The sequence below is a fragment of the Lissotriton vulgaris genome, chromosome 4_1 (assembly GCF_964263255.1).
Source record: "Lissotriton vulgaris chromosome 4_1, aLisVul1.2, whole genome shotgun sequence".
NCBI classification, from domain to species: domain Eukaryota; kingdom Metazoa; phylum Chordata; class Amphibia; order Caudata; family Salamandridae; genus Lissotriton; species Lissotriton vulgaris.
Window position 1 is genome coordinate 17341134 of NC_141691.1, and position 17089 is coordinate 17358222.

Here is a 17089-nt window from a genome sequence, read left to right on the forward strand (position 1 = left end):
TTGGGGTTTTGTTGTTTCATTTTTGGTCAACCGATATGCGTCACAATAGACAGTGTTATGCTTTGCAAACAGCATGAAAAATATTTGAGGAAGTAACTCATATTACATCAAACAAGAATAGAATTTTAAATGAGGGTGGAGCACGTGCATATCAGTTGACTTCTGAACATCAATAATTTAAAATTCAGATTAGTTAGTATAAGAAAAGGTGTGCACACAGAAAAATAGAGTTTGGAAATTAGCATCAGTGAAAATGGAAGAAATTGATGCTCTGAAAGAGCTCCATGAACAACACTTTGATACAACTTTAGTGATGGATATATATACTGGGCAGGAGTCTGCCTTCATTGATGATACAATTACACGGATGTTACCCCTTTTCAACAAAATCTTCACCTCAGGTAAGAAATATTTATAATAGTTTGCATGCTTATTTGTTTTCTATTTTCTATGAATCCTGTTACCCGAGTTAAAGGTATGGAGAAACATTACTATTATACTAACATATGTTCTATGCTTATGTTTTGAAATATTGCGAGCGCTTTGTTGCTTTAGTGAATTATTTAATCAATTCTGGTTATTTCAAGTATGATCAAAGTGTTCATTGCAAATTGATGTTGTTAGTGTTATCAGAAACAGGAACAAAAAGGTGATCAAATGTAAATTCTTCTGCTTTTTGCAAAATCACATTGATGATGACAAATATTTGGTAAAGCATATAAATCTTTACTATTTATCCATATACAAAAATGTTTCTCTTACTTTGCACCAAAAAAATGACATGATGATATTAGAAAATGGGAGTAAAACATAAAAAGGTGTTTGTGCAGCTCACTGTCAAGAATGTACTAGAATTTGAGGTAGTCAATAATATTACATTACATTAGTGACACTGAAATACTGCAGATGCAAGAAGGAACTTAACAAATATATTTACCTAGTTTTTTATGAAACTTTAATATTTCACTATTTCATGTTGGTACAATCATTACAGAGTGCTTATTCACGGTTTCAGACATTATACCATGGACCAATTCAAGTAAAATCAATGGCACATCTCATAAAAAGTAGCGCCCCATACAAGTTTGAGTAATTTTGCTACCTGGGTTGTTCACAAGATCAGAGACTAAAGTTACTCAAAAGTGGAGACTCACATGTCTCAAAATCCAGAAAGAAGAGTGGAGTCACTTTTATGAATGTAAAGTTACTACTGCCAAAATCAAGCAATAGTGAGTTCAGACCAAAACACGGCCAACCACTAATACCGCAAAACCCTTCCATAGAAAATAATAGTAGTATCTTAAAATAAAACCTCACAATAACAACATTATTTTAAATAGTTAGAGAGTATTTTAATTAATTGTTTAAAAATGTATCTTAATAGAAAATATATTTTGCCTTTAATGATGAAGTATTTTAATGAAATTGTTATGATTTACAAACTAATGTAACACTATGTTTTGTTTAAATATTAGGGCATTACTTCTAATAATTCTATTTATCACTTACAGTACTTACTAATAAATAACTCACAATATATATGTTTTTACTTCAGGTAGAATTTTTTATTTACTTCAGCAAACATATTTATAATTTTCTTTAATATATTTAACACAAGGGAATATACTGTTCAACAAGCTGACGTTCTCACACAGTTTTGGGAGGACTGTCATCTTGCCATTGATGTAATCCTCTATCCAGAGAAAGTACCTTACATAGCACACCCAATTTAAGGTGGACTGTGTGAGGATTTTGTTTTATTTCTGTTTCTCACCACCAGGTAAAACTTGGTGGTGGGGAATAGGGAAAAAAAACTACCTCACACCCAGGGAAAACACTCCATGGATACTGGAAAAAAAAATATTTTTAGGGGGGTTTTAACACTCCAAGGACACCACAGTGTGTGGTGTGCCTATACATTCTGGCATACAAAGGATGCACACACATCAAGCAATGGACCTTGCTCTTGCAAATGGTTTCAGATGCCACATTGACAGCAGTCAGAAAAGTTGAATGGAGGAATGTTGACAATTTTCCTAACCACTGGCTTTCACTTGGAATAGCATTCCAACTCATTATTCTTTTGCCCACCATGCCACCTCTGATTAGTCCCAGCCATATTCAAATCATCCTTGGTCCTGCGCCAATATGAACAGAAAAACCTGAACTAGTGAACTAGGTCCTCTCTGAAATGAAATAGGTACAACCCAAAACTGGTTTCAGCCTGTTGTGTTTTGTACCTACACAGTAACTGAAAACTCTGGCATGGTTTGGGGTGGTCATTGCTGGTTCAGCTGTGATGTCTGAATTTGATAGGCAGGATATCAAGATCCTCAGCCATTGTGGTGAACGGAGTGCCAGCTCCAAATTTAGAACTTTTTTTCTTTAAACCAAAATCGTCCAGTGGAGCAAGTTTATAGACTGTATCCCAGGAGGCCCTCCTTAAGTTGTTCCCTGTTCGTAGAGGTTCCAGCCAATGTTCTGTAGAAAATCTTTCAAATGTCATACCTGCAAAAGTCCTCTCATCAGCAGGATTCTTTTTGCGACTTTACCATGTCAAGATTTCTTTCCTGGGCTCTAGTCTCTTGTTTGGATCTCAAAACCATCCAGGAAGATAAGTGTTAGCACAGAATGTTACAACAAGCCGGATACTTTAGCCATAGTATATACTGAAATATTCTTTCAAGTGGCAAAACATTCTCACCGGGGTTAGCCTGATTGTAATTCCCAGCCAATTTATATCTAGGTTATATTGTCTTGGTGGTTATTGGCAGTCTTACGAATGTAGAACATTTTCCAAGTCCATATGTTTCTTCTTTTTGGAGCAGCTCATCTTAGTACCTTCTAAGACTCCCAGGATCTCAGGATCCTCACTTACAGTCCAGGACCCACTAGGACCAAGGACACCAGCAAAGTCCAGTCTGAAATCGCTTATTTTGGCAAACTGCTCACACCAGAAAAAATGATTATTGAAGCTTGTCGTGCCCCTTTAGTCACACAGGAGGTCAGCCAACTGACCTTTTTCCCATCAAAATCTATCAAACTTAAACCAGACAATGTTCTTACTCCAGACAATCCAACATATGACATTCCCTCTTTGAACACCTGTAGGAACTTGGCTCTGTATATACTAGTCCAGTGGAACCCCAGTGATAGGCAGAGGTACAGTTGAATAGAACCTTACACTCTATTTGTGGTAGTGTGGACGAGCAGTATCAAGGACAGTGTTAAGCATTTATTGTACACTCTCAGTCGGCAAATGAACACACTCAAAGACCGAACTTCAGACCAATTTTTTTGTATAAGAATATTATATTAGTTATTTTATTTTTCAGAACAATGCAAGCCAGGCACAGGTAAGCAATAAGTAGTTTACAGTAATAATGCAATTGAAATACAGTTTGAATGATAATTGTATATGCACTTTGGTTCGATTTACAGCATGGATACAGAGAAATGCAACGCTTTGTAAATGCAGTAGATATACTTGAATAGGCTTGTAATAAAATAGCAGGTAAGTAACTTTGGAGAATACTAGGCTTACACAAAGGAGTATACCTAGATACTACTCTAGGATATTTCCTAAAAACAGGTAAGTAAAATCGTTTTAGTTTTTTAGAATGTAAATGTCAATGTTATCCTGATGGAGAAAAATAGTGTTATCGGATTTGAGGTAAGGGAGTTGAGGTAAGTCTTTGGTAGTGGGAGTTTAGGTTCTGGGGGTAGACTCAGGGATCCCCCAGGGTCAAGGATGCACTTTAGTTATACCCTCAGCGGCACTAGGGTTGCCCGGGTGCAGAGTGCTGAGGCCCAATGTTATCCAAATGGGATAGGGGGCATCCAGTTGTGGCTGCTGACTAGCAGGCCACGTGGTTGTGGGAGCAAAGCACCTGGACTTTAGCTCAGGGCAAAAGGGGAAACAATTTAGCACCAACGGTGCACCCTCAGAGGCACTAGGGAAGCCGGTTGCAGGCTGCTATTTCGACATCGGATGCCATGTTGCTTTCAAAGACATTGCAGGCTTGGGGACAAAGGCCTTGTGGGTGCGACCACCACTTCGAGAGTTAAGTTGGGAATTTAGAGGTTGGTTAGGCACCATCAGTTTGCACACACAAGGCTGTGGTGTGTTGGGTGCAGGAGTGCCTTTTAGAGTCAGATCTTCTTAAAAGCTCCTAGTTATGGTTAGAGGGCCCTACCAGATTTAGACTGCAGGCATTGGCTGGAGGCTTGTGGCAGGTCAGAGTTACAGAATCTCAGGTCAGGATCACTGGGGTGACCTCCTCATGGTGTTTGCCCACTCGAGCTCGGGATGTGGACACCAGGTGCAGAGTGGTGCTGATTTGCAGTTTCTGGCCAAGGCCAGAGGTTGCAGATGAACAAATTGGTGTTCATGGGTGACAAAGTCTTTAAGGTGGAGGGCAGGCAGGTCCTCCGGGGTTTTTGAGGATGCTGACACTGGTAACACAGTCAGCATTAGTGAATGGGTACGTTCTCCAAATCGAGTATTGCTAAGAGGTAACCAGGGTGTCTCTAACCATAGTGACACTGGCACCTTTTATTTTTATTTTTTATTTTTATTTTTAGTGTTTTCTATACTGCAGACATGACCCAATCCTGGGTGTCAGAGCATTTTACAGTTCAGCCACAAACAGTTTTGATCACAGTTTAAAGTTTACAACTAATAAACATTTTCAGTCTTAATAGGTGACCACTAGAGTTATAGTACTAAATGCCATGAAATACTTGCATATAAAAAGTAATGTACAATGTAGTATCCTTCCTAAAGAAAACCTGGTTTCAGAACTGGATGCACAGTTACAGGTACAGATCAATAACAATGTGGCTTGATAAGGGTATCTTCATTAGCTATCATCCTTGAATCTTGAGTATGGACTAGGGTATCCATGCCGGTCTGACTGAGTTCCATAGGTGAGACTCGATGAAATCGACATGAAATCCCGGAGCCATTACTCTGATATTCGCAGTACAGTCATCCTGTTATCTCCACCTGTTAACACTTCTGAAAATAGTAGATTACGGGATGATTAAAGGTCTCAAAGTAGTTGCAAGAGGGCCGTAGTTAAATACAGGAGAAAATTACACGTTAGAAAATACTTAGCCACTTTTTTGAATTGCAAGACAGAGGTGATTCCTCTAATATTTGGTGGAAGCTCATTCCAAAATCTTGGTGTCACTCCCGAGAATGCTCTATCATACGTTCTTTTCTCATGGAAAATTGCTGGTTTCCATAGGATGCTACATCAGCATGGGACAACACCTCATGGCCTACAGCCTTCAGCAGTCCTCCCACACCCATGAACCACACCCGAAACACACGACTGCATCCTCTCCATGACACAACAGGTCAATGCCGTCACCTTCAGCTGTTTCAAGACCCTCAAGTCCTCTGAAAGACCTTCAAGTAGATCCCCCAAAATGAAGGGAAGCCGTCACCCACACAATGATAACCAGCAGACTGGACTATGGAAACAACCTCTACTCAGGGATCAATAGGTCTCTGCTCTGAAAGCTGCAGACCATACAGAACACTGCAGCCAGACTTGACTTCAGCATTACTCAGCATGAATGCACTACCCAACACCTACAGAACCTCCACTGGCTCCCCATTGAGAAGAGAGTCACTTTCAAGATACTCACACATGCCTAGAAATGCCTTGACAACACCGGACCCCAATACCTCAACAAGAGAATCTCCTTCCATGTACCTGTTAGAAATGGCAATTTCCATGTTGGCTAAGGCTTGCGCCAAAGCCAGGCAGAAAGCACCACTCTAGTCAGGGCAAGGAAGTCACCCGCCAAGATAACCCCGGCTCACCCCCTTGGTAGCTTGGCACGAGCAGTTAGGCTTATCTCAGTGGTGATGTGTAAAGCGTCTGCGCGCGCACCCAGCAACAGCACACAAGGCCCACCACAGAGAAAACTCCACACAAGGTTATATATAAAAATAGCCTTTGTATAAAACCAATCACATTAGATAATAAACACACACTTTACAATGTACCACTGGCACGGGCTCCTAAGAACAATGTGCCTGGGAAGAACAATGCCCCCTTTGGTGGAGCCTCTCCGGCTCTAACTAAACTGTTGCCTGGTGGAGCCTCATGGGCTCGACGAATAAATGCCCCTGGACGTCGAAGCGACCTGCTATCAAGTGGGGCCGCTCAAGGATTCTGCCCGGGCCTTTAAAGAACATTGGTGCCCAAAGCTGTACCAGCACCACCGTGGGGGGTCGGGCACCGGAATTTGCCCTGACAACCCTGCTTCACCAAATAGCACAGGCCCCCACTCACCTGGTCTGCAGGACTCCTCAGACTGGTCCTGCACTCTGGTAACAAGCACCGTGTTACTCTCCCTGGGGAATGTCTCCTCCAGGCGGCGGTCTCCTTCAATTCACGGAGCGGAGTCACTGTTGTCTTCGGGCTGCTTCTCGACCCGCTCCCCGGGTCTTGCTCACTCCCAACGCGGGATAGGCTCCCGCCTTGGGTCTCTTAGGGTGGTGCTTCCAGGGACACTGGCACAGCTCCACTGGTGTCCCGAACTCCACACCTCACCCTTGGACGCCGGAGCGTGGGGTCGGCTCCTAGCGGCTTCCGGCTTCCTCTCTGCTTGTGTTTACAGGAGCGCAGGGTGGGCTCCGGGTGGCTTCCTGTTTCCATGCAACCACGTCCGGGTCGCAGCAGGCAGTGCTGCGGCCCTCCGCGTTTCACGGGCTTCCTCTGGCAGTGGGCTGCAACACGGGGCAACCCGAGGGGTAGGCTCCCTCTTAACTGGATGATAAAGCAGGGTGGCTCCTGCTAAAGTGAAAAGAAAGTGCTCCCAAGTGCTAGGGGGACAAATCCAGCGCTCCCAGGTGCTGCAGGGATCAAGAAATAAAAGCAAATCGCTCCCAAGCGCTAATGTCCCCAAAGTCCAGCAAAAGTCTTTTTAGGGAGGCAGGGGGGAGCAAGGCTGGGCCCAGGGGCCAGCTCACAGGGCCCTCCAACAGGGAGGCAGTCCCCAGTGGCGTTATCCTCCTGGCGCACAGCAGCAGCAGCCCCCCTCCAAGTTAGGATTAGCAAGAGAACATTTTCTGAGGGGTCACAGCCCCCTTTTAAAAAAGAAACCCTTTGTCTGTGTCTGTAGGGTGGGGGAAAACCATATGCAGCTGGTTTTGGAGCACTCTGTTGTGCTCAGCCCCTATCACCATTCACTGGCCAGGCTAGGGTCATCAGTCTCACCATAGGGGGCGGAGCCAGCATTGTGTGGGGAAAGCCCAGCCCTATTCAGGTCCCAGGTGCACACCTCTCACCCATCTGGCTGTCAATCTCCTTATTCACCACCGAGGCAGACCCATCCAGACTCCTAGAGCCAGGCTCACCAGCAAGCTCCAGCCAATCATAAGCCAGACAGCCATTTCACCTTTATTACACAGACATGCCAAATTCTAGAAGTGGCACTTCCACACTAGGCACATTAACGCCGCACACATAATCGCGCAGCATTTAATCACACAACTCCTCACATACCAAACTCGCCCCTGCACTCCCCACCCATCAGGAACTACCAGGGACACATACATTCCCCATGCATTCCTATGGGAGGGCAGGCCAACCTCACTACACGCACGCACTTTACCCTGGGACACAGTGGTAAAGTGCGCAGAAGCCAAAAATCAATAACACCAGGTCACAATTTAAAAACAAAAAATTCAGGGGTGAACCTGCCAGAAGGGCCAAGTCCAACAGTACCCAAGAGAACCTCCTATCTACTGACATCGCCCACATTGTCCACAGGTGAGTAGCATGCTTACAATTCTCCCTGATTGACTGATTGATTGAAGGGACACACACTTTTCTTCTGAAACAAGATGCCACTTCCTGCATACTAAGTAAGTAGGTAAGTAACCAAGTCCATGGTGAGACAATACATAATGTTGAGTCCAGTTTACTGGGGCAGCCATATTTCTAGATTATTTTTAATGCTCACAATTGTTTCCTGCTGACCAGATTCAGATTTAATTTTATATACTGTTTAGTGATTCCTAAAGAATTCTCAAAGTCAGGTGCTTTGAAGACACCATGCACTTTCTTTTTTATGCAACTTTTATTCTATTGGATGGAAAAAATATGTATTCAACTTGTAATTTTGGACAAATGAGGCCCGCCCTATGTTATTTACAAATGCTATCTTCCCGAATGGTCTGTATTTGGAGTTGCAAGCTTTCTCTCAGGAGGCCTAGACATAGGAAATAACAGTGTTTACGGTCTGGAGAGCTCCTATTTAATTCTGTGGCTAGGGGCATTTTTCACAAATTATTCATTGTGTTAAGTTTCACAGACTGCTCCCAACACTACTGTTTTTGTGCTTTTGCTGGTACATTTGCACTTTACTTTTTCGATGTTTATACTTCTGATTCTGTGCTCTACTTTTAATGACTTGCTTTATCTTACCCCTCCTACTAAAGGTTTTAGTTCATTTTTATTTTTATCAAATTGGAAATTAACATTTAATATTGGTCCGTTTTTAAATATCCATGGGTTTGGTCTGATTTTAGGTATATATGTTTTATTTAATGTACTTTTATGGTCTATAATGGGCAAATGAAGATATATTGACTTGACTTGAACTAAGTAAGTAAACTGCTACTGAGGGGAAATGAGAATTGGATTGAACTTCTTGTTAACTGCTGACTACTTTTAAAACTTGTTAGACCTAGCATTTCTTGGCGTGATTACCCCAGACTTTTTGCCTCTACCTCCTCTATTTTGGATGCTGTGATGGATTTTGTTTTGAGAACTTAGATGCTTTGGGCAATTTGCCACTGCTAATCAGTGTCAAAGTGCAAGTGCTCCCTTTATAAAGTGTAATGGTAATTGGTTGTCCATGATTGGTATGTTGCCTTACTAGTAAAGTGTACTATGTGAACCAGGGCTCGCATTGCAACAGGTACTATTGGGCCTGCAGCACAAATTGTGTCAAACAAGTAGCCTTAAAGAGGGAACTCAGGCCTACCACTGCATTGCCTACATGAGGTTTCTTAAACTGCCATTTTGTTCTGTCGAGCGCACCCACTTACCAGATCGTACCCATCCCTTTCTATGTACATCAACACCCCTATGATAGGTCCAACGTACCCCCTGGGCAGAGTGGGGTGCATGTGAAAAGTAAGACATGTAATAAGGTGTGTACCATGTTCTGACAGTGAAATAATCTCCATTTTGTTTTTCACTGTGGAAAGGCCAACTTGCCCATAGGATACAATGGTGAGGCTGGGTAATATGTTTCCAGCCTATCTTCCCAAAGGCTTAAGATGGAGAGCTGAAGTTTAGTGTGCCTAAACTCACAATGTAATAACACATATTTTTGTGAATGTGGTTTATGCATTGTGTGTTCAGAAACCACTCATTTAGAAATGGCTGGGTATTTCTGCTCTAAGATTTCTGTGTGACTCTGCCTGGTTGTGGATTGACTGTCTGGACTTGAAATCAATAGGATCTGGGGAATGTCTTGACCCAGGGGAGGAGGTGAGCCAGCAACAGGCTGACCTGCAACTGGAGTGTAAGGGGAAGGAGATGCTGAGTGATTGATATTCCAGACCCCCACTAATCAAAGGAAGACGGTGTTACTGACTGGGAGGTACCCAGAACTGGTTGGAACAGGGGTCAAGGCACACAAGGAAGAAAGAGACAGAAACCTTATATAAAATAGAAAAATTACATAGCAGAAAAAACACACAAAAATAGAGGGTGGTAGAGCCACATAAGGGAAATGTTAGAACAACTGAAGCTCTAGGAATGGACATGGGAGGAAAGAGGTGCATCATCAGATGTACAAAGAGTCACATGTATGAATTATGAAGAAAGCAGTACCTAATAAAAGAAGGAGAAACAAGTTATAGAAATGTTAACAAAGAAAATACATGAAATACATAACTAGGACTGCATTAATTATTGACTTATTCCAAAAATAAACTAGACAGTAGATCTAGTAATTTCGATATCCTCTAGTTTACAATTGTCCAACATCGCTGAAGAAGAGAAGGATCTTCATAAGACTTTGTCTTATTGTTATAAGTGACCTTAAAAAAGACAAGGATGAATAAGACCACATCTGGCATTGAGATTACCTAACGCTAGCCTCATGCCCAAAAATGTTTTCTTCTATCTGCTGTTGCTTTAGCATAGTCTTAGGAAAAGTAATGAGTAGCGCTGTGCCAGGAGATTTTACCTTTGACCTTGACTGCTTTAAAACTTTCAACAAATCTGTGTATTAAAAACAATATAAAATTACTCCTCTCAGTTTACTCAAGGAAGAATTAGACTGTGAAATACGACCTAAGCAATGAGCCCTCTGAATGTTCAGTGGTGCAGTTTCAGGAAGATCCCGAAGCTTTGAAAATTATTGAAAAAAGACCAGATTAGGGCCCTCAAGTCCCCCTACTAAATTATAAATGTGTAAATTATTGCACCTGTTACGATTATCAAGGTTTTCTATCTGCTTTTGAAGATGTGAAACCTGAGTCTGCATAGAGGGGACCTGACTGTCGACAGAGGGAAAAGACAACACTTTATTCACTAATTGAATAACACTGCTCTCCTTATGTGACCATTTATCATCAAACTATTGAAGAAAAATATATTTGTCTTTTCCATGTATGGCTTAAAGTGCCAGAATTTCCTCAAGAAGTAGTTCCATAGAAATTAGAGAAGGTGATATAGTTGGTGAAGCACCGATGTGCCAGATAGTTCGGATGCAATTTTGGAGGTATGAAGTGGTATACGTGATGCCGGAGCACCTGTTATTAGAGCTTACACTGAATCCACCATGTTATCTTGGAGAACGCAAAAATGTTTGAAGTCATCTACAGATGGCGAGGAAGTGTTGACAGAACAACACGCAGGCTTTGTTCTCCCTATACACAGGTAGCACTGAAGCAGCAATCAGCAAAAATAAGAGGAGAGCCTGACGAGGTGCACAATAATAGAGTTTAAATTATAGTATTCACCTTGTGTTGAAGAAATTTACATTGCAGTAAGGCAATATTTGAAAGTGCCAGGAGGAATCCAGAAATACTATAAAATACATAAAGATCACTGTGGAGGTATAAAACCGACAAACTTACCCTAAAGGTTGCTATAATTAAGGAAAGCTAATGCTGACAGCTTCATCTTTCAATGTGGTTCCTTTCTGTACAATTCGAGGAGGACCTTTTGTAGGAGGAGGTTAAAACCTCCTGTGCTACCTCAGAGCTCCCAGACAAGAAAACATTCCCGCTGGCGCCAAAGCCACGCTCCCTTGACAATTTTATTCCTTTAACTGAGGAAAGAGTAAGAAGATTAGCCGGATTATTGGAAACAACTAAATCAGGTTCCCCTATGGATCCATCTCTGCCTTATGTACTACAAATGATGGTTGCAACTTATTTTATTATACTTTTAAATACAGCACTTATGTTAGGGCACTTTCCAAAAGCATGGAAAAAACACTTGTGTGCCCTATCTTAAAAAACAAATCCCACAATCCAACTGAGGTTAAGAACTACCGGCCAATATCCTGCCTACCACTCGCTTCAAAGATCTTAGAAAAAGCATTAAATGATTATCTGATGATCTTTTTGGAGATTCATGGTTATTTGGATCCATCACAACATGTCTTTGTGTCCTTTGTAAAGGAGGGTGTGAAGGTGTCAGGATGAAGAGGAGAGAAAGGAGGGGAAGGAGTGCGGCAGATAAGAAAATAAAGGATTTCTAGTTTGGAGGAAGTCACGAGGAAGTAGAGTGCCATCCTGAGCCTATTGGCACGTTAGTCATTTGTTCTTAAAAGAGGGGTGCCATGGAGATGGGGAAGAAGATTACATATCATTTAGTGTACACATGATACAGGAGTCAGAAAAGGAGACTATGGGCCAGATTTAGAGTTTGGTGCAGTGGCATATTAAACCCCTGCAACCCCTGTAGTGCTGGGGTCCCTAGCTTCTGGGGGCTCCCTCTGGTACTGTGCATGGATGGTGGGTGAGAGGTCCTGACTAGTGCAGGAGTATTGGACCACCCCTGTATGTACTTTAGAGGGGGCCCTCTCAAGTTTCGTTATGCCACAAATTCTGTGGACGGGTTCCTCCATTAGAAACCTGATGGATATCCCATCCATATTATTACAAGTGCCTTTGGATATAATGCTTACAGGAGGTCATCCCAGGGCAGATGCTGAGAGGGAGTGTTGAATCATGTGTCTAATGCTGGATTCTGTACATGATGTCATTTCTCAGACCCCTAACAAAGGTATCAGCCTTTCAGGAGCATGAGAGGGAATGAATGAATAGCTTCTCTCTTTAGCCCTGTAAAACAACTATTGTTTGAAAAGGTGATATTGATGTTGTGAGCATTACAGCTACAGTGATCACAGAAGGGTCAACTTCTAACATTTTACTCATACTTTCCTTCACTCTTCCATATTGCTCTTCAATACATCCTGTAATGCTTTTTGTTCAAGAATTACAACTTACAAATTTGAATCTTTTTTTTAACTTTGTTTAATACAATTGTACCTTAATATTATTTTTTACTAAAATGTTTAGAGATTCTCCTCAGAATGAGGCTAAAGTGTAATTCAATTTATATTTACAACAGATGTAATGAGAGTGCTCAAAGGCAATTTAATTTTAACTTCTTCAAAAAGTTAATCAATGATGCAGTTCTGATCATTTTTGTTACCAGGTGGTGTGAAAGGAGAGCTGCTAATAAACCTGTGCCTTGGTTCTTATGTCGAATGGGCTTTACCAGCCTGTGAATATTTTTCAGAAATCATTATTGGAGCCTCGACTGATAATAGCACCACAGAGATTGAGAAGTGGTGGAAAAATGAACCCGTAGAGCTGGACTGGAGTCATGTAGCAAAGGCACTTTGTGAGCTTCAATGCAAAGGGTATGTGTTCTACACCAGTTGATGTATTACAAATTTATTTATTTATTTATTTATTTCAAATGTTTTATATAGCGCTACTGGACTCGAGAGTATCAGAGCGCTTTACAAGGCATGAGAACACAAAAACAATTAAGTAGATTAAAAGAGATTTAAGCGAGAACGAGTTACAAAATGTTACTGATTGCCGGCGTTTCTAAACAGGGCAGGGAGAATAGAGATAAAGGTTGGGATGGGAATGGAAAATTAAGGTTAGTAGGGAGAGGGGAGAGAGGAGAGGGGGAGTAAGAGTACGAGGGTAAAGAGAGGGGGAGTTAGGAGGGGTGCATAGAGAGGAGAGTGGAGTGAGCAGGTAGGGAGTCAATTTACATGTTCATGTAAAGGCTTGGAGAAAGCTGTACCGTTTTTAAACGCGCACGGGTGCTAGCGTGTATTTAGGCGCGCAGCGCTATAATTTTTTTAAAATAATTTTTCGTTTTCCACAAAGCCTGTAATATTACTTGTATTATTTGTATTTTAACTGCCACTAGTTCGCCCACATACCTGCACCTAAATTGTGTCCCCACTGTGCCTTGTTAGTGTAGCTCGAGGCGCCCGGCCGCCATCTTGGGACTGCTGTGGATAGTGTGCCACTGGTCAGAGCGCTCTAGTGCTCTGTGTGGACAACAGGTGAGCCTGTATTTAAAGCTCGCATTCTCCCGCGCAGCGGTGACGCGCAGCGGAAGCGCCTGTCTCTCGCCTGAGTCGAGCCAGAGTCTGCCCGTCTGCGCCCGTCAGCGCTAAGGAGGCGCGAGAGGCGGGAGACTCTGATCGTCTTTTCTATCGCCCCAGGATGCCCCCTGACTCAAGTATGTCACGGGATTATTTACTATCACTTCGGGGTCCTTATGCTCCCTGTCATTGCTCTTTAGTTCCCCACACCTGGTATGGCCCGGCTTGTTGTGCTCACTGTCGAGTAACTTTAAATTCTGACTTGCCGTCAGAGACATCCAGCGATTCTATTCTGCTTCGAGGTGGGCTAATTAATGCCCGCTCCTTAGTAAAAAACGCTCAGAACATCTTTGATCTTATCACCGAATCCCATCTGGATTGTCTTTTTATCACGGAAACATGGCTGAAGCCATGGTCTAATCCTGCCCTTGCCATAGCCCTACCACATGATTATCATATCCTACGGTTAGATAGGCAGGAACAACGAGGAGGGGGTCTTGCAATTATCTATCGGAATAATTTCAAATGCACTATTGAAGCACTGACAGAGCTAAAAGAGTCAGAGGCATTTGCTTTTTCTTTAGCAATTCATGACTCTCTTGTATTTTCCGGAGTCCTTATATATCGCCCTCCAGGCCCACCCTCCACATTTTTAGACTCTGTTGGCGACGTGTTGAGTGACCTAACTCTCAGGTTCTCTAATTTCACGGTGTTGGGGGACCTCAACCTACATCTCGAGGCCCCAACTGATCCTGGAGTCAGTAGCTTCCTAGACACAATTGAAGTGTTGGGACTTACTTTGTTGAATCGCGAACCAACACATCAAGCAGGACATCTATTGGATGGTATCTGCTCCAATTTTTCCAGCCTGATAGTTAAACCTCCAAGCCCTCAGGTATGGACTGATCATTTTTTAATTCCTTTCCTGATAGCTGAAACCCGGAAATTCTTTTCTAACTCCTTAAAAGGTACAGATAACCCCTATATAAAACCCACTCCGAATTGGAAGGCACTAGCCAGAAGGGCCGATATTGTTGAAAATCTTAAAAATGATTTACCAATTTTCGCCGATTGTACCTGTCCAGACTATCAAAGCTTTTGTGACTGGATTGCTGGAGCGGGCAAGCTGCTCATACCAGCTAATAGTGAGAACATGAAACCTAGGAATAAGAAAAAAAATGCCCCGTGGTTTTCATCAGCCCTTAAGGCCGAGCTAGGTGAAGTGAAAACTCTAGAACGGAGGTGGCGTCGTAATTACGACACAGCTGCACGTAAAACCTATATAGCAGCTAGACGAAAATATCATGTAGGATTAAAACTAGCAAAAAAAGCCCATTACCTACAGGCCATTTCTTCTGCAGGCCAAGAACAAAAAGCTATCTTTAGGATCGTTAAGGATTTTATCAAGCCCTCAGCTCTATCGCAAGAGATCCCTCCATCACAAGATCTCTGTAACACGATATCTGATTATTTCGATAATAAAATCCTAACTATCACTAATACCTTCCCTTCAGATATTACCTTCACAACGGATGGTGAACAGATAGCGAAGATGACTTCCCCCCTCCGCTTTGACGAGTTCTGCCCAGTCCCCCTGGAGGAAACTGCCAAAGCCATTCTAGCCAGCAAATCAGGTTCCCCTTTTGACCCCTGTCCTCCTCCGGTGTTGCACCATCTAATAGAGATAGTTAATCCCATGATTAACAGTATCATCAACTCTTCTCTAGCAACAGCAAGTATCCCAGAGGACTGGAAACTTGCAGCTGTAAAGCCACTCCAAAAAAAGGCCATGGCCGATCCTACTACCCTGTCCAACCTGCGCCCGATCTCTTTGCTACCCATCCTATCTAAGCTGACTGAAAAGTTTGTCAATAGTCAACTGACAAACTTTTTGGAGAAGAATAACGTTCTCCATTCAAATCAGTCTGGCTTTCGGTCAGAACATTCTACCGAATCAGCTCTATTATATTCTGCTGAAACCTTAAGAGCAGCAATGGATCGGGGAAAACAGGCTGTCCTTATCCTTCTTGACCTGTCGGCAGCCTTCGATACCGTGTCCCACAACATCTTACTGGACCGGTTGGCTGCCGCAGGGGTGGGAGGACAGGTGCTGACCTGGTGTAGGAACTTCCTCACAAACAGACGCCAAATAACAGTGCTTGGCCCATATCAGTCTGAGGCTAAAAACGTCAGCTCAGGGGTGCCACAGGGCTCCAGCTTGAGCCCTGTCCTTTTCAATCTATATATGACACCCCTGATGAACTTGATCGAGTCATTCAAGATCAGTTCTATCTCATACGCTGACGACACCCAACTGATTCTGGTGCTGGATAAGGAACAACCAGGTGCCGAGGAAGACCTTAGGAATTGTCTTGCAGCGACATTCAAGTGGATGAATAACAACCATCTAAAGTGCAACGCCGGAAAAACGGAAATCTTACCCATAGGGATCAATAATCTTTTTTCCCCGTCAGCTTGCTGGCCATCGGATGCAGAAGCTCCACCTAACACAATTGCATCCGCCCGTAACCTAGGCATAAAGTTTGACAACTGCCTATCCTTCAAACCTCAGGCTGTAGCAGTGGCAGGTATGTGCTTTCAAATTATCAAAGCACTTAGGAAATTTTTTGACCTCCTTCCCCTTTCGGCGAGGAATACAGTCGCAGTGGCCTTAATAAATTCCAGGCTAGATTACTGCAATGGACTCTATGCTGGAGCAAATAAAATCGTGCTCCACAAATTGCAGATGATCCAAAACGCGGCTGCCCGCCTCGTACTGCGTCTGCCCCGCAGATCATCTGCCTCTGCAGCTCTAAATACCTTACACTGGCTGCCAATAGGAAAGAGAATTTTGTTTAAACTTCTCCTGATTACTTTTAGAGCCTTCCATCAACGTGGCCCGACCTATTTACGAAGGGGGTTCAAAAGATACTACCCAGCACGCTGCCTAAGATCTGCCAGTCAGAATTTACTTACTATTCCCCGCTTTAAACTGGCTACAAAGGGTGGCAAATCCATCTTTGTACTGGGAACTAAGGCCTGGAATAAACTTCCCCTTCCCTTGCGTTCTTTTTCCCAAGAGGCCCCTTTCAGGAAGGCACTGAAAACCTGGATTTTCTCCATGCCTGACTCAATGTGTAGAACCCTAGTGTAGAGGCTGTGTTTAAAAAACTGGACTTCTTTCCCTATCCAACCCTTCCATCTGGGCTGTGTAAGCGCCAAGATACTCCTTGGAGTGGTAGCAGCGCTCTATAAATGCCCATTACAATTACAATTACAATTACAATGTATAGTGTCAGAAACATTAGATACCCCAGTATTTGTTAAGAAGAAGTATTTTTAGTTCTTTCTTGAAGAGAGGGTAGGAGGGGTTGCAACAGATTTCTTTTGGGATAGAGTTCCAGATAGTGGGAGCGTTGCCGGAGAATGCACGGGATTGTGTTTTTTTTACATTTTAGTC

The 17089-nt window shown here is 42.8% G+C and overlaps 1 protein-coding gene across 1 annotated transcript in view; it reads left to right on the plus strand.

Annotated features, from left to right (window-relative positions):
* The first annotated feature begins 253 nt into the window (after window positions 1–253).
* Window positions 254–17089, plus strand: part of LOC147718235 (nicotinamide N-methyltransferase-like) — a 187800-nt gene continuing 170964 nt past the window's right edge. The window contains exons 1-2 of the mRNA XM_086918242.1: window positions 254–401; window positions 12714–12921. Of these exons, the coding sequence (XP_086774368.1) occupies window positions 254–401; window positions 12714–12921 (356 nt within the window). The remainder of the gene's footprint in view (window positions 402–12713; window positions 12922–17089) is intronic.